At 38.4% G+C, this 23,091-nt stretch overlaps 3 protein-coding genes across 3 annotated transcripts in view; 1 reads left to right on the plus strand and 2 right to left on the minus strand.

The window, feature by feature from the left end:
• The window catches only part of LOC130640988 (transcription initiation factor TFIID subunit 5-like), a 105,540-nt gene that overhangs the window by 77,182 nt on the left and 5,267 nt on the right, over positions 1-23,091 (minus strand). The window lies entirely within an intron of this gene.
• On the minus strand, positions 7,965-9,341 carry LOC130642191 (uncharacterized). The gene has a single exon (XM_057449277.1). The coding sequence runs from the start codon at positions 9,339-9,341 to the stop codon at positions 7,965-7,967; it is 1,377 nt and encodes a 458-aa protein (XP_057305260.1).
• On the plus strand, positions 19,093-22,879 carry LOC130640991 (carbohydrate sulfotransferase 11-like). Its single transcript, XM_057447614.1, has 4 exons — positions 19,093-19,266; positions 19,563-19,606; positions 21,371-21,538; positions 22,038-22,879. Exons 1-4 carry the CDS (start codon positions 19,152-19,154, stop codon positions 22,761-22,763), a joined length of 1,053 nt encoding a protein of 350 aa, XP_057303597.1. The 5' UTR covers positions 19,093-19,151; the 3' UTR covers positions 22,764-22,879.

Raw genomic sequence — 23,091 nt, forward strand, 5'->3', positions numbered from 1 at the left:
AAATATTTACTCGTACAACCCAAGGGCAAAATATCTGTCGAATCATGGCAGGTACCTGGAGCAGTTAAAGAGCTCGGATCTCATAGTGCAGGATATAGTAATAGACGCGAAGGGCTCGTCATTTAAAGTAAGGTTTCCCGATATCTTTGTGGACTATGTTTTCCATGCTAACCCTCCGGTCGATGAATATAGGACTCACCCTTTCAACCTCTGGTCTACGCAGTTGAATTTCTCTGTATTCGCTGCAACATCGGCTTGTGGTATCAGCATGCAACGTCTAACGTTTCCATTACCCCTTGTTCGCTCTGTGTATAGGTTCCATGTCTATTTCCAAATTCGGAAGATTCTCGAAGAGCTAGAGATTCTTTTACCAGGCTCTTCCCCCTTCAATATCTTAAATAACCCATTCAATAATCAAAAGCTTCACGCATTGGCTCGTGAATTTGGAGTATCGCCAAATGAGCAAGAATGGAAAAATGAGAGTATTTTCAGTTCATGGCAAGCCAAACGTAAATATTTTCCTGGCAGTGGGCCTTCATATTTCAATGCTGGATCCTGGAGCAGGTGGATAATTGAAAATAGTCAGGGTCTTACACGTATTGGTATTGAAAAGTTATCACAAAGTGTACGATGCTACGCGTATTTAATTTTGGAGTCCCAAGCCAATGCGCGATCAGGAATTATTGGTAATCAAGGCAGTTCTATCGATGCCCAACGACTTTACTTGACGACCTTTGAACAGTTGGTGATTGGACCTACAAATACAGGTAGAGAGATTAGTGAATTCGAGAACGTACTCAGATATGCACGAAGCAAGGTCGATTATAGTGTTCCCCATGGCGTCTACATGATCCCAAGCGATATGTCACTGAGGATCGGAAATGTGGCTGGATTTAACAACAAGATCCTGATCAGTCAGGACCATTTCAAGATTGGTATCAATCCCAATATTAACACTCCGCATGCTGTTGCCATACCAAGGAAGCATCATCAACCCTCCAAGGTACCACATCCTCCACCAGCTCCATCGTCAGCAATAGCTCATGAGGAAACTAAGGCTACTATTATCACTGTGGGGATATTGCTAATTATCACCTATATATGGATGAAACATTAAGATTGTCACCTGGTAAGTTAGGTGGTTTACCAGAATAATCTACGATCTACGATTCCTACTCCTCCTGTTACCTACATAAGCCACCATAATACCTACAGCACTCGCTATGGCTAGGTAGAGGTGTCTCGCTACATACTCCACAACTTTAGCAGCTACCCTGAAGAAAAATGACACGATGGTACCAATGATTCCTGGAAGGCCATCTCCCGCTTTGCCAGCAAGGTACTTTAAAAATTTCCCGAGTCTCTCCAGCTGCTTTTGAACAAACCCTTTGCTACCACCACCTCCTCCTGTACTTCCTACGGCGCCTGTACTTCTTCCAGTGACGGCGAGCACGATGGTAGAGACCAGTAGACCAACAACTGAGACGATGCTCGCGATAGTTGTTCCCTGCTCTTTGAACAGGATCCTGCGTTTTTCGACCAAGGTTTTATCATCCCCCGCGATTTTCATGAGTGTATCTTTAATCGCCTTGAGCTGGGTATTGATTCCAGAGAGACCATTTTCTTCTATTATAGCCTTTCGGTCATCCTTTATCTTTTCTCGATCTTCCTTGGCCTTATCGAGGTCCTCATCCCAGATTTTTTGCTGTTCCTCGGATACGTCGGACCCAGCTTTCTTCGCCTCAAGCCTCTTAATCTTGTCCTCTGCCTTGGAAAGCTCGCCATCGTAGTAGTTCATCTTACTTTTCACGTTATTCAAGTCGCCCTGGAGTATTTTAACATAGAAATGAAGCTTTCTTCTTTCGCGTTCATCGAAGGCTTCGGTAAAGGAAGTATCCTCCATGAGGCTCTTCGTTTCATCTATTATATTATCGAGCAGCGGCAACATCTCGATGTCTCCAGGGTTGTCCTCGATGGTATAAATATAATTCAAGAGGTTTTGAGCCGCTGCTTTACTACCCTTGTGTGGTGTAGTATAATCAGCAAAACCTAAGGCACGCAATCGTCCCACGCCTAGATCCTTCACTATCGCGGAAGCTTTTCTAATTTCACCATTTTGTTTCGTGAGCTCTACACCATCATAGGTAAGCTTATTACCATCCATTTCAAAGCCATCATAATGTCTCGCGAGCGGTTGACCGAGCTCTTCACCAAGGGCTTCGTAGAGGCTATCAACCTCTGATGTTAGTAGTTCATGCCTTGCAGTTGTGTAAGTGAGGCCACCTCGTGAAGGTGTTCAGGATGTAGTGGGAATATCCTCAGGCCTAAGAATTTCACTCTCGCTACTAAACTCCTCAGGTTCGTCTTCTATATCTTCCTCCGGCGTAAAATTTGGTTCATATACTGGATTTATAGGCATTTATTTCAACCCATGTACCTGTATAAATAAATGAGTGTTTTTGGTAAATTAGATCCGCATAAGAAACTGAACATATGTTTGGAATTTGAAAAGATGGTTAATGAAGCATTTGCAAGTGCTATGATGTCGAGATACAGCCGCCTCGCCCTACCCTATGAGCGTATACTCAGAAGTAAAGTGGTGACCATAAAGAAAGCTGAAACGAGTTACAACTTGCGAATCGACACTCCAGCGAAATCTCTGCGAGGAATTCTACTGCTATTTCAGGATCCGGTGTAGTTAAAGCATATGCTGGTAATAATGAAAAATTCTACAACCCGAAAATCGAGAAGATCTCGATAACATGTGAAGGTAGCCACAATGAATTGTATAGCCACGCGATGTTACCCAGGGATCACCTAAAGCAAGTCGCTGAGCTCTTCGGATCCCACGATTCTATCGTGACCATCGGGAAGTTTTTTACGGAGAGTTATGGGCTCTTTGTCGACTTCCGAAGCAGTCCTGATCACACTCTGCATAAAAGTGGGCGCGCCTTACAAAGGCTCAGTGACGGTATAACCCTTCATATCAGCAAGAAAAACGATGGTACGAGTGATATAAAATGCTATGTTTTCTTACTCCAAGATGCTCAGTTGAATATTTTAGATTGGAGGTTTCACAGTGTCGAGTATTAGACCAAATATTCAGTATCACGCGTTATTCTATGGTATTACCATAAAATAAAGATGGCAAGTCTCGCGATTATGGCTGGCGGGGCGTTGATTAACGCGCTCGCGTTTTCAGGCTCAAATTATCTCTTCAGTAAGCTCTCAGGTCATGGCGAAGAGGAAAGGAGACGTCATGATATCGCGGTGGAGAAATTACAAGCTCCTCAAGCCCAATGGGTGCGGGATAGACAGAAAAAAATAGACTGGTATAACCGACGGCGGGAGGAACAGCAGGAGAAGCAGGGCAATCTCTCAAAGAATTGGACGAAAGAATGCGGGAATATTTCATTGCAACCATAGAGAAGGCTCCACGATTATCTGATTTTTATACCCCCAGCAAGCAGCAACAGGAAGGTGAACTGACGTTCATTATTGGCTCCTTGGCCCTCCTCGGTTTTGCGGCGTACAAATGGGCGTAATCGTTTTTTGATATGTAATAAACATGTCAAAAGTAAAGCATATTGTTACTCCGGAAGAAGAGGAAAAATTAAGTTAAATATATTACCAACCAGAAAATCTATGGATCGGACGCAAGGCGATCAAACTGCTCGCTGAAAAATCTGGTCTCTCAAGGAAAAAAATTATTCACTGGCTTAGTCGTCAGTTGCTCTGGCTTCGACATATTCGTAGCCCGAAAAAGATCGATTATCCCCATTTCAATATTACAAATCCTAATAAAACGCACCAGTTTGATCTCTTGTACATGCCCATGATAAAATCTATGGAAATACATACAAGCATATCCTCACAGGCATTGACGTGGCCTCAAGGTATAAGGTAGCTAGGCCGTTACGAACCAAGAAATCCAGCGATGTTGCGGAGATGTTGAAGGATATTTACAAGGCAGGACCTCTCCGATATCCTCAGACTTTTCAATGTGATAACGGTAGTGAGTTCAAATCGGACGTGACAAAGCTGTTAGAATCCAAAAGTGTTGAAATAAAGCGTGCTACTACCAAGTACCATCATACTTTCACGGCGTTTGTCGAATCATATAATAAGGTACTAGCACAAAAGCTTTTCAAGCCTCAAGATGCGCAAGAGCTACTAACTGACGAACAGAGTAGTACATGGGTCAAGCATCTGTACACTATCGTCAAGAGTTTGAATAACACCAAGACCGTGATGATCGATATGAAGCCAAGCAAGGCCATTAAACTCGATGACGTACCACTCGCGAAAAGCGAGGAATATCCTGAAGAAAAGCCTCTACCTGATGATGGTTTATATCTGTATCTGCTCCAGCCTGGAGAAGAACATAATGATCAAAAAGGCGCGCTACGGATGCGTTCTGGAGCAAAAAGACGTATAGTCTAGATCGTATCGTAACCGGTACACGCCTCCTATACTATTTGGCAGATGGACCTGATCGAAGTTTTGTGGCGGAAGAATTAATGCTGATTCCAGAGGATGTTGAAATACCTCCGGAGCATGTGAAAGAATGGTAAATTTCTCGATTTTTTTGTGGCTCATAAGAGCTACAAAAACCATATAAGCGATTATGTCATGCTGATATCATACATGCCCTCGAATAACTCACGTGTGGCGTCATCGGGTAAACTAAAATGATTTCGCCATGAATTTTCTATATCCCGAGATTATCATCCCTGAATCTATTCCATGTATGCACGGCGTTTGGATCGTCACAGATTGGATGTCTCTCGATCATATTAGGATACATATCCCTTAGTGTGCGGAGCTGATCGTTTAGAGATCGACGTTGACAACGAATAATGTAATGGGGATGTTGGCCCTTTTTTCCACATTTATTAGGATAGATCTTGTCAATAACACAGAGTACATTATCATAGGGATAACCATTAGAAACATACCGATCACGAAGCTCCGCAATTTCCAAGGCTCTTAGATCTAGCTGTTTCTCTCGCTCTTGAAGGTCATCGTTAAGCATCGCCAGGGCAATATCACTTTCCTCGATGGCTTGATGGTGTAGTTGCTCACGGATTTTTGGGAACATTGTATTGCAGCAATATTTTCTGAAGCTTTTTCGCTTTAGGCTGCTGGCTTCCAAACACCAACTCGTACATACCCTCCTCATTGATGTAGATGTCGTCTTTTCTCGAGTTCGAGGGCCATTTTATCAAGTCCCCCGCTACGGGGGACTTGCTCAATTGATACTTGTGAGCGTAATTTTCCAGGCTACAATGGTTGTGGATGGTATCGGAGGTGTCCTTTCTATATTCTAATGCCTGGACTACTTCCTTAGCCCTAATCCAAGGGCGGCCGTTGATAGTTACGATATGTAGCTGGATATTATTAAATTCAACAAGACAAGACATTTTATTTTAAATAATGGCTCCAACCAGAGTGATCATTAGGACAGACATGAATCCCAAAAAATACATGGTGTTCCTCTGATACCTTTCCCTTTCCAATGCATCCCTTAGCTCTTCATCAAGGGCCTCTAATTGAGATTCCAGATAGGGTATCCTATCCATCTCCTCATGACAGGATTTCAACTGATTTTCTAAGGTTTTGATATATGACATATTTATTTATTCCAATGTACTCCTATATACTATTTCTAGGGTGCTCGAGTCGAATATAAGCACGCGACTTTTTGAGTTGATTCTTTATAGACTCCCAGTCGTTAATTATGTTGGTTTCTTCATCCACCAGCTTAAAATCGGATCGTTCGTGTGGGTACCATAGAAACAACTACTTTTTTTGTCGTCCTAAATTCTTCGGTAGTGCCGTGTAACTCTGAGTTATGAGCCACAACGAGTGCCTTCGATGTCTCCCAGATATTGCCAACTCGAGCAAGGGCTGACGTCGCTTATCGAGATTTTCATCAGCGATCATGTCATCTACGATGAATAATGTTTCTTCGCCTGCCAAGAAGTTTGAAAATTTGCTTATCCAATCGAAAAGCTGGTCACCTGGATCAATAAGAAATACATAAGGATCCTTCCAAAGTGATGGTCTATCGAGATAAGTCCGATTGTATTTAATCGTTGGGCACAAAATTATGATGTTTTGGAAATATCCTCGATATTCGTTTTCAAGCAAGCCCAGGACTCTTTGTGTTTTTCCACATGAGGTAGGACCTGTAAATATCGCTGTATGTGGTTCTTTAACAATATCAAGAGTCATTTTATTCTTCATGTATACCATGTGGAATACATGAAACTTGTACGTGCTTACTTAGGTTTTGGGACTATACTCGCGGGCAACCAGCCCTTGCTTACAGCCATTTCGCGACTCACGCGTCTTGCTGTGAAATATGCTATCATCTTCATCACGTCGCTGGTATGCAGCTTAGTCGAAGGACTCGAGATCCCAAGGAATCTCTTACCAACCATGGCATATCCAAATTTGAACCCGAGGTCCACGACTGTTTCATAGATCATATCGATGATTTCCTTCAGCTGAGGAGTTACGTTTGTAGACATGTTTATTATATCTATATCATATGAAAAATATCAATATCAGAAAATAGTAAGCACCTCCAATACATGCGATTATTGCAATAAGACCTCCACCAATGTATATTACACTACCCGACTGTATAGAAGTGTCCCCAGAAGAGGTTTTGACTGGATTAACTACAGCAACCTCTTGTTTATGATCTTCCTTCCTCTTCTTCATCAGTGCGGCTAACTTGTGCCCTTGGGCTACTCTCCCTGGGTGCTTTACTGGTTTTGTTATAACTCTCTCTTCTTGTGATTGTTCAGTGCTCATTTCTTTATAAGTCGTGAGACTTATAAAATCTTCTTTATGATGGAGAGCTTGTATCATTCACCAGTTTCCCCGATTCGGGGGAACCCTGTTTCGACATCTTAGTATGATTTATCGTGTGGGCCGCAACGAGCACAGGCGCTAAAAATTTTCCGAACGCCGTATAAACGAGGATTCCAAGATCAGTCATGCTCTCCCTGATAATAGGATCGTTTTCTAAGTCATAATGAAGAGCCTCGGAACTATCGAGCGGTATAAGGTTACCGATAGCTTTGCTATATAGCCCAAGGGCGTGAGTTGACAATGCCCTTGCAGTCTTCTCTCCTTTCTCATGGAGGTCGCGTTCAACAAATTCAGCATGTATTTTCTCAATAACCTCGGGTGATGCTTTGTCCAAAAATGCCTCGGTACATTTTTTTCCTAAGAGGTGTGGCTTGTTTTTGCGGATATCCTTCAAAGCCTCGCGCTTGTCTATAGGTTTTTGATCAACAGCCTCTAATGGTGTATCGACAACATCATCGAATATTTCTGCTAAGTTGTGAGCCATATTTATTAAACATCGATATTTCAAATAACCGATAATGATCACGATGTATGGGAGCAATATCGAGATCTGTAGTAATAACTCCATTGTTTTTATTTCTCCGTCAACCGATAGTGGCCTCGGACAAGCGTTGTTATTTGATCCGCCTGAACGATCCGCTTATCATCAGCGGCATTAAGGGTAATTTTATTCACCTCCTGAGTGTATACATTATGACCTTTGTTATTAATACAACGCCAACTCTTGGAAATATCAATAGGTTCCTCCAAACATCGTTGGTAATCACCGAAAGTTATACATTTTTTGGTAACAGCACGTTTTACACCCTTGGCCTTACGATCACCCCCCTCTTTTGTGAGGCTCTTGTATGCATAAGCCTTAGGTCTCAAGGTGATAAAATTTGTCATGATCTTACCGTCTAGCTCATCTTTAAATAAGCCGACGATTTTCTTGTTCTTCCCGATGGGGAGAGGTCTGTTGTCATCCTTCGTATAGGCACTGGTATCGAAGCGTGCCTCCACATCATCGACAATATCTCGATAAAAATCATGGGTTCGAATGTGGTATACGAACGAGTCCGTGTCCATGTAACAAATTCTTAATTCACTACCGTATTTGGGCTGCATGTAGTCATAATGAAACTCGTACATGACGGTTTTGACTGATCTAGAATAGCCTGACCAATATAGACGGGCTTATTCATCTTAATACCCGTTCTGCTCATCTCAATACCCATGAGATTCTTACCGAAACAAGTGCCGCTTTTAAAGTTTGGTTGCATGGTAATCTTTGTATATGCAGCTTCATTGGTCACTAATTTGATATTCCGATGATTGCGGATGTTTTCCATCGTCTTGCCGAACACGCTCAAATTCATAAGCTTATAAAAATCTTTCTCAAAGTCATTCTTGGCGGCAGTTCTCAGTTTCGTGTTGTGATCTATATAACCTCGCAGCCACGGGGATTGATTAAACTGGATAGCGCGGTGGACTTTTTTAAGCTCGAGCCCATGCTTTAAAGCTTGATGTAAAGCTCCGATGTGCACTACATATTTCTTCTTGTGTTCAAGATTTGGTATCAATTTCTCGACCCTGTGGATCATCTTGCGCTTCGGCAGGAAGGGAAGCTCGTTGTGTTTGTCGTGTAAATCCTTCGGATAATCAACGTCAATCTCCAGCAAGTACCCATATTTAATATCAGATACCAATTTCTCGATCTTCTTTTCATCGATTATCTCAATATTCGATACCCATTTGAAGCCATGAGTTGGGAGGGATTGTTGCATTGCCCACCCATACAGGTTGTTGGCGTCTACGTACTGTAAGTATGACGATTCCTTATCAGGATCATATTGATCGCCCATATATTTATTATTCGCTATCGCGTAGCGGTGCACTGCTTGAGTTATACCACCTCGGATTCCTCTCTCAAACATTAATAACATATCAGGGTCCGTAAGGTCATCCAGTTTGATTTCTGTGTACTTGAGTGCTGCCTTCCAGGCGAGACCAGGTGCGCTGTAGAAGTGAGCGGGGTTGAGCTTGTAGTTCGCGTGGCTAGTGCTGCGAAAGTTCTGAAAGATATCGGTCAATAGCAGTACATCCGTCACTAAATATGCATCGTGGTAGTCACCCATGGTAGTCTCTGGACCCTTTGGAGTAATAGAATTCCATACCTTCTGAGCATGTTCGTATTCTTCATCGTTAATCCCATTCATGTTCAGCTTGCTATAGAAAGCCTCCTTTGGAGGTAGCTCAGTCTCTTTGAATCGTTGCCAGCTATTCATGTATTCGTATGGATAAATTCCTTTGCGTCGCATGAGCTGAAATGTATCCTCCTCAGGAAAATACCATCGGAGATGTTTGCATTGGGCATCATCGAGATTATTAGCTAATCTCTCCAAGCTTGATGGCATAAAGCGACAGCTGTCGATGAATCTGATTTCTATCTTCTTGTATGTTTCAACATCACCCATTGCAACAGGTACTTTGATTTTTAAGTTGAAGGAGATATACTTTTCTGTGTTTTCAGCGATGCAACCAATATCCTGGGTGTCATACTTCTCCCCCAATTCTCAGATGAACAAATGGGCATTGTACCCCGATAGGTTGTGGAAGATCACAGGCACGTGGCTTGGTATCTTGTATCTGAGGTTGCAGATCGCGTGCGCTGCTCCTCTGTATAACCCCGTGTAGTGACAGTGGTCTCGAAGTTTACGGCTATATTCGTCGTTATCAAAGGGTTTCATGCAGATGTGACAACTCGTGGCGGAGTCATGCTCCCTCTTTAGTACCTCCGTTAGTGGTAACATGTTCTGTTGAGGGTAGGTGTTGTAGAGTCGCTTTACCTCATTCTCTAGATGATCGACGAACTTCTTCACACAGTCTTCACCTCTGTATACTTTCAGTGGATCTGGCAAGGACCCGTAGGCAAAGGTACCATATGTTGCCCACCCGCATGGTACATGCTTATTCAGCATTTTCGTATTAGTATCCCGAGCATTCTCCTTCATTGGGATGAGCAAGCTCTCGAAATCTGCGTATATCACGAATGGAACCATGAACTGGCATTGTCCGTCCTGGTAATATAGCCATTTTTCCTTCTCGCTGGGCATCGTGATCTTTACCGCTTCGTTGTCTTTGCAGTAGGTAAAGTGGTTATCTCGGGATTCTATCGTTTAGAAAGCCCTGCAGGCAATTAAGACAAAAGTTCATTTTGCTGTGGTTTTTTGATATTTCACATCCTAGTAGTCTTGATAGATTTTTGATGGATACGTAATGGTTCCTCTTCTCAGCGGTAAGTAGGAGCAGATTAATCTGAGTATCCCTTTAGTTAAATGTCGATCGTCGTAAGATATTGAAATTTTTACCCCTCGCATACAATACGTTCACGGCAATATCGGGATTATTACGTTCAAATTTGTTAATGTCCTTAATGGATGTTGGAAATTCTATACCATCCCAATTATACCGCTCCTCCTATGGTCGAAGCTTGCTTATTTTCTGATGGTTTGTACCTATCTCTTCGTGATGTATGGCGGCGATAATTGACCATTTAAAGCACTCATCATCATTGTTCTGTGGATTAATGGTCGCCCGCTTATTGGCTATCCACTTTGGTGTTTCGATATATGATGAGCCTCTAGTTAGCTTCAATTTATGAAAATCTATATCCATGTTATTGATTTTACCGATACTAAAGCCACTTTTGGGTAATGCAGGATTCTCCACATGCGTTTTAATTTGATCAAACATCGTATCCATCACTTCATCCACTATGGTTCCTTGAAATATTGATGTCATATTGCTGTGGAATACTTTGTCTACTTCTATAAACTCGTTAGTACCATCGATTTGTTTTTTCCACAAAATCCATAGGGAGCACTGGATTTTCGCAGATCCCATTTCCTCCACCTGGTTCTCGATCAAATTTTTTACATGTGATCGTACCATGTCCAAGTACCCATTAATATCTGTTTTATCAACACCAGCCATGCGATAACTTTTAAATGTTTTATGTAATGCATGCTTGTGTTCTTGAGGCGGTAAATCTTGAATCATACCTCATTCTCACCACAAGCCATGGACATTTTTGAAAAACATGAAATGGCTAGATCACGTCCTATTAAGAAGAACATCGAGCCTTACGTTCCTACGCTTGAGGAAATGAACGAGTTTGAACGTCAGGAGCTGAAGAGAACTCGTCCAGTAGTCAAAAATAACCTGCAGGAATGGTCAGAGTGCCTATTATGACATCTACCTGAGATTATAAAGAAACCAGTGCAAAGTATATATACATCGATAAAATCAAGAATACTTTCAGTATATGATGGTGCCAAGAAGACCCTGGTTGGCGAGGTTGAGGAAGAAGCGAGGGAAGATCATGCTTCAGAGCAACCAAAGCAAGATTTTACGCCTCACCTAGTTACTTTATTAAATACACTTAAGTTGTTCCCTCGCTTCTTCCTCAACCTCGCCAACCAGGGTCTTCTTGGCACCATCATATACTGAAAGTATTCTTGATTTTATCGATGTATATATACTTTGCACTGGTTTCTTTATAATCTCAGGTAGATGTCATAATAGGCACTCTGACCATTCCTGCAGGTTATTTTTGACTACTGGACGAGTTCTCTTCAGCTCCTGACGTTCAAACTCGTTCATTTCCTCAAGCGTAGGAACGTAAGGCTCGATGTTCTTCTTAATAGGACGTGATCTAGCCATTTCATGTTTTTCAAAAATGTCCATGGGGTGAGAATGAGGTATGCTGTGTATTTAATAAAGTAACTAGGTCTGCTTTGCGTAATTTTGAATAACCCGTAAGCCCATGTGTTTTTGCAATTATATGTAATTGTTTTACAGTATTTGAATTTAAATCCATCTCCTTTATTATATAAAATTTTTGATTTCAGCAAAAATTTTGGCACGGTCATGATTTTGAATAATTAGGGAATTTCCCTTTTATATAGATTGCGCATGACGTCATATGATTTCGTTTATATTATTTAATATGATTATGTGTTAGTATTTAATATATCTGTCATTTAATATTATTTTGTGTTGGTTATTGGCATTATAGGGAATTTCCCTTTGGCCGACGTCGACTGTGCCAGAAGGAATATTTCTCTATCTCTATAAAGAATAAATTTTCTACAAAAGTATGACTAAACAAAAGCAGAAAAGTGAATATAATGTTGGGAATAAAATCTTTTTTGAATTTCCGCGTCCGAAGGTGTAGGAAATTCTGTAAAACCGTCGTTTTTTCTTTGGGAGCATTTTTTGAGAAAAAATTGACCCTGGGATTTCACGTATAACTGGTATAACTGACTAAGTAACCCTGTCCCAAATGGTCAATTGCAACGTCACAGATTTAAACTTCGTACCCAAGCTTCCTAAGTACTGGGAAGTCATCTAAATAACCTTTTAGACCAAAATTGGTATTTGTTTTCGACAAAATTTGGCACAGTTAACAAAAAGAGTATGCTGAATATAATGGTGACATTATAATTTTGATTTTTGTCACCTAAATGTCATTTTAGGCCAAAATTGGTCATAAAAATTAAACTACTTTACTTTCGACAAAATTTGACACAGTTAACAAAAAAGTATGCTGAAAAAGACGGTGACATCAAAATTTTGGATATTTGCCACCTTAAATGTCATTTTAGGCCAAAATTGGTCCAAAAATTAAAACTACTTTATTTTCAAAAAAATTTGGCACAGTTAACAAATAAAGTATGCTGAAAATGATGGTGACATCAAAATTTTGGTTTTTTGCTACCTTAAATGTCATCTTAGGCCAAAATTGATCCAAAAAATAAAACTACTTTATTGTCGACAAAATTTGGCACAGTTAACAAATAAAGTATGCTGAAAATGATGGTGACATCAAAATTTTGATTCTTTGCCACCTTAAATGTCATTTTAGGCCAAAATTGATCCAAAAATTAAAACTACTTTATTTACGACAAAATTTGGCACAGTTAACAAATAAAGTATGCTGAAAATGATGGTCACATCAAAATTTTGATTTTTTGTCAACTAAATGCCGTTTAAGACCATAAACGTTTCAATCGCAAGACTTTCAACCACGAATGATAGGCTGTATTTTTTGTTAGCAATTTCTTTTAAAATGTCAGTTTATTATGACACGTTTCGTTTTGTTAGCGTTTGTTGTAAGATATAATGTCACTTGTGTGCTTTATCTTCAAAGTTTCATGCACCAAACCTCTTCGAATGTTTGGCACGATAACACAACGAATTAGCAGGTTGTCATCAAATATTGTGGTAGCGAGCGGAAATTCTTAGAGCCCCCAGGGCTTCTTGTTTTAAATCAAATTCAACTCGAAGAATTTAATTCAACATTAGTTAAATACGTTAGCTAACCTCGATCCCTTCGTCTATAGTCGTAACAGTATTATCACAAAAACTAAATAAAGATTTGGGAATATATTTTTTACTGTCAGTTTTTCAGGTTTCTCGCCAATAGTAATAATGTGTACAAATTAATTCTTAATATTCCTCATTTGAATCTGTCTCTGCAAGCTAAGAAAAAATAGAAACAGTTGTAATTCTATAACCCTAACACTAAACTTTTAATAATATCAAAGTAGCCAAATATAAAATACATACTGAATGTAATAAATTGTATTGGTAACATACAATACATATCAGTCAACTTTTGTAAACATACCTTTTTGTGTATTGTACCAATAAATGTTTCTGAAACAGTGACACTGGTTGCCATGAACCGATAACACCAACATGCTAAAAATCAAAAAGCTGTCTCTCCTTGTTATATGGGGAGTTCTCCAAAGTCTTTAAGAAATAACCTATTCTTAAACAATAACATTGTGCTGCATATGGGAACACAACCATTAAACAACTTCTGCCGAATTTCTTTACAAGCAAAAATACATGAAAGTATTTGTCATAATTCTATTATTATCCTTAATAGATTGGCGATACTTTTTTTAATGTTTACGGTTTGGCATACTCTGCATAATCCAGAATATCTTATGCTCATTATATACTTACATGAAAAAGTTTTTTTTTGTGTCCTCAAGAGTGTAAATTAGTCTTACCAATAAATCCAATTGCATATTTCAAACATCCTTTTCAATCATGACTTGCACAGGTAACTGCAGTAATCTTTAGTTCTTGTCTTTTAGGTTTGTGTTTAACGTAAACAGAATTTTCAAACGCATAAAGTCCGTTCCAAGTAATCTGGCATTTCCACAGTGTCCTGATCTTTTCAGTATTCTGTACCTATTACTATGCGCGTCATACACGCAGTTGGTTCGGTTGTAAAAGACATTTTTTAAATACCGTCGCACGATAGCGAATTTTCTAATTCTTTGACCTATTATTGGCTGATTATTCAGAGACGTTTTTTAAAAGCTGTGCACAAATCTCGAGCCATTTTGAACTTTCTGACTTTCACAGCATTGCTTCCAGGAACGTGTGCAGTGTGTAAAGTAAGTTGAAAATATATAAAACGTTTAATAAAATATTTTATATTTTCTACTGCATGTTATTCGAAGTTCTGCTTGGCATTCATATGTCACTGTTGCCGCGAACATGCCTTCTCCTTTATATCTTGTCATACTTTTCTAAAAATTCTACTGTTTGCTTCTGGCGACATAGGGTTAAATCCAGGTCCTTAAGCAATTATGAAATGTATTCAGGCATCATTTCACCAGAATCACGAAAAGTTTTGAAATGCTAGGGGAATACAATGCTCTTGCATATCTCTCTTCAGTATATGCTTTTTAACTCTCAAAGCAGTAAGTCGATGGACATGCAACGACTAGGAATATATATTGGAGCAAGGTGACACGTTGTATAAACAGCAAAATAGTTTGGACTTCCTCTCTGCTTCGGAAACATTGCCCCTAAACGTAAATTCCTTCTCTTTAGAAGCGTCTACTGGTAATGGTTACATCCCATTAAAACCTTTTGATTTCACTTTTCACGCAGAAGAAGATGTTCGCCGGGTATGTTTCACTCCGGAAAAACGTTAACTGTTGAAAACCATTCAAGAAAATTCATCTGGGTATGTGATGAAAAAAATCAAGTTTTCCAATGAAGATATTCTTGTAACAGACTATTCATCTGTCAGAAAAGCTGAACAAAAGTTTGACAAAACAAGTCTGGAATATACCTTTAAATCCATTAGTGATATTCTTAACGGATGCGCTCTCTATGAAAGAGTTCATTTAAAAGGAGTTGTTGCAAACATGTCCGAAATAGAAAGTGCTACTCATAATGATAAAAATTTGAAATATCGTAAAACTGTGATGTATGATAACACTGGATCTATCCATGTTACATTTTACGGAGATTTAACCAACGAAGTGGAGGAGGATATGTGCTATGAAATAACAAATGCAATGGTTCATAAGTTCAAATCACGACGATTCTTAAAGACAACTGAACAGACAGAGATAACAGTTTGTGAAAACGAAGACATTGGATATCAGTGCTAAGATTGTTGTCAATGATGTACAGAAAGAAATATTTGGAAAAGTGTCCTCTATCGATATGAAGTCTTTTAACACAAAATTATTATGCACTAATTGTAAGGGTGCAGTGTCTTCTACTGATACTGAAGACATAATTGAATGTACTAAGTGTGACCATGTCATGTTGTCAGAGGAATGTGTGTCTACTCGGAAGTTGTCATTTTCATTTAAAGACAACGCAACAAAAAAGAAATTCCCATGTAACACTAAATTTGAATTTGTTTAAAAGTTTTACAATGTGCCTTCCTCAAAAAGATTGAAACTTGTGAAAGCACTCTTGTGAAAATAAAGTATGATGTCGATGAAGAAAAGTTGTTTCCATTCATCCACCCAATGAGAAGAACAAAATTGACGAAAAAATTCCGCCTGATGTCTACTTAAAGGGACTACGGAACGGCTGTTGGTTTTCGAAATTAGTGACTTACACGAAAGTCGAGCTGATGGCGGTGAAAAACAAAAATGGCTATTTTTCCGGCATGTATGTAATTTACAGACTTGAACATATAGATATATATAGAATTTTTATCTTCTCCCTAGGGGCTACGAACCGGTTATAATGCTCACATTCCGTATATCCCGCGCACATATTAAAAATCCGGCAAACGCGTTTTGCACAATGAACAGAGCAGCGCACTTTGCTTGCTGGTTCAATATTTTTTCCGAAAAGTATATTACAAAGAAATATTTCAGCAAGACTCATTCTGAATGAAAACATGACCAAGACTGGAGAATATTTTTTAATATTATTTTCTTAGGATAAAATTGAAAAATAAGCGTCATATGAATTTTGATGACGTCAGCAACACATCTACAAAAAAAATAGTACCTTTTTTTCTTGTTTCCTCCATTGTGTAGGGCTTACACTGCTGATCAAGAAAATGTATATGATCGTGTGGTGTTGATGAGGCGAGTAATGAAATATAAAGGTTTAAAAATTTTGCTGACGTCAGCAACGGCCCGTCAAAACCCCAAAATTTTTTTTTAGAAATTTGTATACCTGCTGCCTTCATTGTATAGGTCTTGAAACGCTGATCAAGATAATGTATAGGATCGCGTGTTTTTGACAAACGGTTGCAGAGATATTAGGGTTGAAGGTTTTTTGGTGACGTCATCAACCCGTCTATTCCGAAACGGATTCGGGGACCCAGGTTTGGGAAACTTACCGAAATTGGTCCCAGGTGGTCTCTAGTTACCTACGCAGGAGATGACGTCAGTTATTTACACCCGTTTCCAAGTTAATTAGCCTCAAATTTAAAAGTGCAATGCAATGGCTTCACTAATTTTAATATACTTTCGTTTGAAGTCAATATTACTTTAACGTCAAAGTTTGGTAATTTACAGAACAAATTTATAGACGATGTTTTATAGACTTTATCAAAGAAGGTTTATACACTTTGCAAAAGTCACAGACAGACAGGACTGGCGTATTATTATATAGACTAGTCGATAAGGCCCGTGGAAAAATCCACTTAGGCAGGATAACAGAGAAAAACAACCGTCATTTAAAGTTTGCTAACGTCAGCAGAGACCTGTCAGATCACAAAAAAATTTTTTTCAGAAATTTGTATGCCTGTTGCCTTCATCGTATAGATCTTGAAGCACTGATCAAGAAAATGTATAGGATCATGTAATTTTGATAAACGGTTGCAAAGATATTAATAGGAATAGGTTTTTTGATGACGTCATCAACCCGTCCATTCCGAAACGGATTTGGGGACCCAGGTTTGGAAAACTTACCCAAATAGGTCCAAGGTGGTCCCTAGTTACCCACGCAGGAGATGACGTCAATTATTTCCACCCGTTTCCAAGTTATTTAGCCTTAAATTTAAAAGTGCAATGCAATGGCTTCACTAATCTTAATATACTCTCCTTTGACGTCAATATTGCTTAACGCCAAAGTATGGTAACAAATTTATAGGCTGCGCCAGTACTCGAAACAAAAATTTGAAACGTAAACAAACATTCGTATTTCATGATTCGATTTTAGAAAATTTCCAAAGTCGAATTACATGATGAAAAAAACGACCAGGGGACCGAAGAATCTGGTCGATTTACATGATTTGTCGAATTATGGGAGGTCGATTTACATGAGTTCAACTGTATATATACAGGAAAAAACCACTTCAGTTTTGGAAACACTTATCATTGTGGGTCCATGTTTACATTAGGTACACACTGGCATTGTTTACCCAATTTTCCGAACATGGCATGGGTAGTTGTGACCGAACCGAACTACGTACCTACGTGTGTACAAAGCGAGCTACATAATAAAAAGGCCACGCACGCTTAAAAATATTTCCGAGGTTAATTTAGGTTTCCATAATGTCCAAATGAAGCGAAATTGGTTAAAGTTTTATGTCCCAAAACATAAACAAGACTCAATTATACCACCCACTTCCCACTGTATTCCTTTTTTAATATTTAAGCCTCAAATGTTTCTAAATTTTCCTTGTATGAGTTTAACAAGTATACCTTTATCAAATAGCTAGAGACACTTGAGCGGACATCTGTTTTGTACATAACGCACACATTGGATGATGTAGTGACTCAGCTAGACAAACTATTTTTGGAACTAGGAGAGCAATAAAGGGCTCGGCTTTTATTTTATTTCTCAGAAATGGGTATGCCTTTGTATGCACGAGAGTAATCACGTGTTTCTTATGGATAGGTATGTTTTACTGCTTGTACTGCAATGACATATCTTAAATAGCATACTATAGCCACATGGGGACTGTAAATTGTTCAGTGAACATAACTCAGCAAGTTGTCCCATCTACTGACTAGAAAAGTGTTCAGCCAAGGTCGATTTCAGGTCTCCGTCAAAACGGTTTGGATAAAAAATTCGTTCAATACAGGGAAAATGTTCCTCTCGCTTTAATGCTGTGCTTGATTGTACCACCAATAGCTAAACTTTTGTGCAACTTTATTTTTCGACAAAGAAACCGAAAAACACAAACTTCATTCTTGAAGGAAAAAAAAACATAAGAAAAAAAGTTGTTTCTCTTTATATTTTTTTTTCCTCTAAGCTTTATACCATCTTTATCATCCAAAATTATTCTAACACTAAACCCGAAATATAGTACCATCTAACATAAACTTTCAAACACATTTTTTTCGAACAGAGGTTCCATTCAAGCTTGACTGAGCAGCGCTGTGTACCAACAGTGGGCATGATAACGTAGTGGGTTACTTTTGGAACAACCACAACCAAAGTGTTTCGTTGCTAGGTGATTGAGCATGATAAACATGCTGAATACTGTACAATGTTGGCAAGGTGCTAATTAAAATATTTACACAATTTACTGAATGTTTGATTTGTGATAATAACAACTGGAGGCCGTATTGATTTTTTGAGTCCAGTTGCAGACTTTGATTTGTTCGCAGATGGTAAATAAAAAGAATGCTGTCAAAAATGCTTGCGTTTGGAAACATACTTATTTTTGTTTACATAACCATCAGGTGGACAAAAAAGTTGTGCAGTTTTGAGCATTTACTTTACCTCGAATGTTGTTGTTAAAAAGCTGCATATCTTGGAGCTATCAATACATCTTGTTTTGTTTAAAGTGACAAGCATACAAGTTTTAATCTGAACCTTCAGAAAGTAAATCTACTTGTATAATAAAGTCAGCCCTCTCGGATATTTAGCGACGGTGTTTTTTAAGGATGCTTATTAGGTAAACTTGTTTTCCTTTTTCTGTTTAGTTAATAGTAAAAATTAAATGCTTCGATGTGGAATGGCTACTAGAAGTCTGATATTCAGTTATGCGGTTGGTAGACATACGCAGTTTCTCACTGGTCGCATTCGCGTTGTTAATTGGATGGGAGTTCTGGAAAGCTGTTAGTATAAATGAACCTGATCAAGATGAAGTAGAGCACGGTAAGATTATACTGTTGTTGGCTGCAGCGAGTTTAATTTAAGTGTGTCCAAGTCACAGTGGGTTCTGTTTATGTCGAATTATCAAAATCCCCTGAAATGTTTTTAAGACAGAGAATATAGGGAGAAAACAACTGATAAGGGACCAAAGTATTTGGTCAAGAGAGGTAAATGTATGAAATTAGAAAGTCTTCCAGATAGACAGGGTCCGTATATGGTGAAGTTTATTGCTAATACCTCACCAATTTAAAGGGACAAAAAAGTTTTCTTTATCCCGCAGCGTTTTGTTTTCTCTTTAGAAATGAAGCAACTGAGACACTTCGACGATTACTCGCTTATAAACGTAAGTAATACTACTGCTTTTAACTTTACTGTGATGCTACGTGACGTCTGATCACACTGAAACTCTGGTAAAGTACAATACATTTATGATAACTTTATAAACGATTTGAGGTTGTTTACAAACTCAATATCGGAAGGCGCGCGTCATTGCTTTTCACGCAAAATCAAAACAATGCCATCAGGGGTCTAGGTTCGCTTATCCTGTTTAGCATTATGCGCATCCACGTCTCAGCGGTTTGTTGCATGGTGTCAGAGCAGCTCTTGCTTCTGTTGTTTAAATATGGTGTCTGAAAAAGAGTTAAAATGGAAGAACCACAAATTTTAATATTCGTGCTGTTATGAACATTGATGGAAAGGACATGGAAAAGATCTCGGTCCTTCATCCTCATTTTCAGAGCTCTTTGTCTCCTAAGAGTCTTGATAAATGAGTTTACTGGATACGTGATACGCATAAAAATATAAATTTATGAAACATTTCACACATTGTGTAGGATTTATGCTAATAAATTTTGAAAGACAATCTTGTATTTTCCATCCTGAACAAAGTCTGCAAATAATTATTTCAAAGATGAAAACATGCTGAAGTTATGCGTCATATTTGATGCATGCTGTCTACGCCCTTTTAAAGTGTTAAACGCCCATACACCTTATTTATAAGAACAATTTTGTCAGAGCAATTAGGCTGTGAACAGTTGAAAAATAATGGCAAGGTTGAAAATTATTTTTTCCTTAAAAATGCAAAAAAGAACAACATTAGGCGAAATATATCAACGTCATCCCCGGGACTTGTTAGGCTTTTTATATTGTGGACAACCAAATATAAAAAAACCGTAACAAGTCTTGGGGACAAGGTTGCGAAATATATATATATATATATACTTTATCTAACAAACCAAAGGTAGGTAAGACACTGCACATTTGTGACAAGAGCATCCACACCTCCATCCTCGACCCCAGGGTTTGTTGCCTATGCCCTAGCCGTTAGCGCTTACTTGGCGGCCGCCCGCCTTGATGTCAAGATCAGGCATCCACTAAGTGCACAAAAATTTGTAAACAAATTTTGTAAAAACATTTTAATATTAATGTATAACATTTAAAAAAATGTTAGCAGTTTACTGATAACATTTCAGCAGATTTTCTTCGGCATATTTTCATTTTTGCGAAATTAATTATAAACATTATTCAGGATGGCAGATACAAGATTTAAATTTTAAAACCGATTCATATCTAAAAGATTACTGTCAATTTTGCCTTGCTGATATAAGAGAATCGAGAAGACAAAAATCCCTGGTAACGAGGATGGGAATAAATTTACGGAAGAATTGGGAAATAAAAAATAGAATGTTTGGAATCACCACTTACAAGACCCATAATCTGTCTGTGCACAAGAAAAAAAAGTTGTGTTACAGACACATGAAATAACAAATGAGATATCTTTTCATCAGCTTTTAACGGGGGTCTGATAACACAATATAAACAAAAAAATACCCCTTCCTCTATCGTTGACCCCTCTATTTTACAGGCCTACGAATGAAAATCCATTTATTGACAGCATCTCCTTTTGGAGAAAATTATCAACCTCCTTCTCAATACCCGAAAGTCACGAAGGGTAGCGCTGAGATAGAATCAATAAAAATAGCCAGTGAATGATGACTTGTCAAATCTACGTAATTCTAGCTTCTACCAATTACGGATTTCAAAAATGAGAACTCATAAAAAACAATAAGTCTGCCTCTAAGTTCACGTTACACGTTTGTAATTTTAGGAACACTTGCTAACAACCTATCCGCAAGATATCGAGTTTGCTGCCATACAAAGAATACGTAAACAGGTGGTTTCAAGTCATTGCCATAAGCGTAAAAAAAGCGAGATCTTTCCACTTGGTTCCAACTTAAAGAAAGGAATAAATTCAAATGCTTTTCGTAACATACTGGTACAGTACTTTATTTTGGAAACTGTTAACTTTTAGTATTTGAGTCGACCGCTTAACTTGTTTTATTTTTTTGTATTGAACTTTAGTGAGGCCTTGAGGTGTATCTTTCAGGGGACATTCAAAACGTAGGTTCATCCTGAGCAGGGCGGGGGATGCACGAAATAACAAACCAAGATTTATTTGTGTTTACATACGTTCGCTTTCTAAAAAAGAATTTTTTTCTCTTTTTCTTTCTTTACACTTTATGATTATTCATTTTTTGCTGCTTCATAGGGTATGTCAAAAGCGAATACTAGGGGGTAAAAAATGGCAATATTTAGGTTAAAGTACTTTTTGAATCTCAACAGCTTAATTTTTCCTTTGCTCCAGAAGTTCACTCGGAATAAAAGACAGGAACGCAGTAGGTGAAAATTCCCCTCACTAGACAGTTCTAAAGCCATACATAACTATTGAAAATTAAAGGTCGATTATATATTTATTTATAAATTTCCATTCACAGGTGAGTGATAAACACCAACTTCTTTATTGCGTCACACCGAAAATAGCTTGCACGAATTGGAAACGCGTGCTCCTCATTTTGGATGGATACTTCAAAAAACCCGACGAAATCGGATCATCACTAGCGCATAACTTTAGTACGGGATACTTTCGGAAACTGAGTGACTATTCGCCAGACGAAATAAACTTACGGCTGACGACTTACTATAAATTTCTATTCGCACGACATCCATATGAGAGATTAACATCGGCCTTTAGAAATAAATTCATTGAAGCGAAATACAAGACGTTTAAAATAATATTCGGTAAATACATCATGCGAAAATATCGGGACCCAAAAAATTTAACTCAAGATAAACGCTACCACGAAGGAGAGGGAGTGACCTTTCAAGAATTCGTGAAATTCATCATCGACTCTCCGCTGGAAAACCAAGACTTTTGGAATGAACATTGGGAAAGAATAGATCGACTCTGTTTACCATGTTTGATTCAGTATGATTTCGTTGGAAAGTTTGAATCAATGAAGCAAGACGCGGACTATTTGCTACGAACTTTAGATGTATCTGATCAGGTTACGTTTCCAGGAAACCGGCCGTCCAATGCTGATGTTTTGATGAAAGAATATTTTAAAAGTGTGTCAAAAGAAATGAAAGACAAACTGTATGATTTGTATAAGCACGACTTTCTCATGTTTAACTACAAACGACCGACATTTGAAGACACGTGACCTTTAGTTAGGCTTTAGATTTTTTATGCAAAAATTGTTTGATTTGATAGCATGTATATATATGTATATATTTGGTCAAGTCCTTGTGTAATGTGTAAATACAAATATATTTTTTATGCGTTTTGTTAAATATTTTTGTAAATATACAGGTTAATTTGATTTTTTATAGAGTACTATAATAAGAAATTGCGCACGAGAAAAATTTTGTGGTTTTGCGTTGCGAGTTTGCGAAAATATGTTCTCGCGTAAGATGAATTTCTATTCAAACGCAAGATTTAACTAGCGCGAAATTTTATGTTTTAAGGTCAGTTTTATGTTTAAGATGATA

This window comes from Hydractinia symbiolongicarpus, chromosome 4 (assembly GCF_029227915.1).
Source record: "Hydractinia symbiolongicarpus strain clone_291-10 chromosome 4, HSymV2.1, whole genome shotgun sequence".
Classification (NCBI taxonomy): Eukaryota; Metazoa; Cnidaria; class Hydrozoa; order Anthoathecata; family Hydractiniidae; genus Hydractinia; species Hydractinia symbiolongicarpus.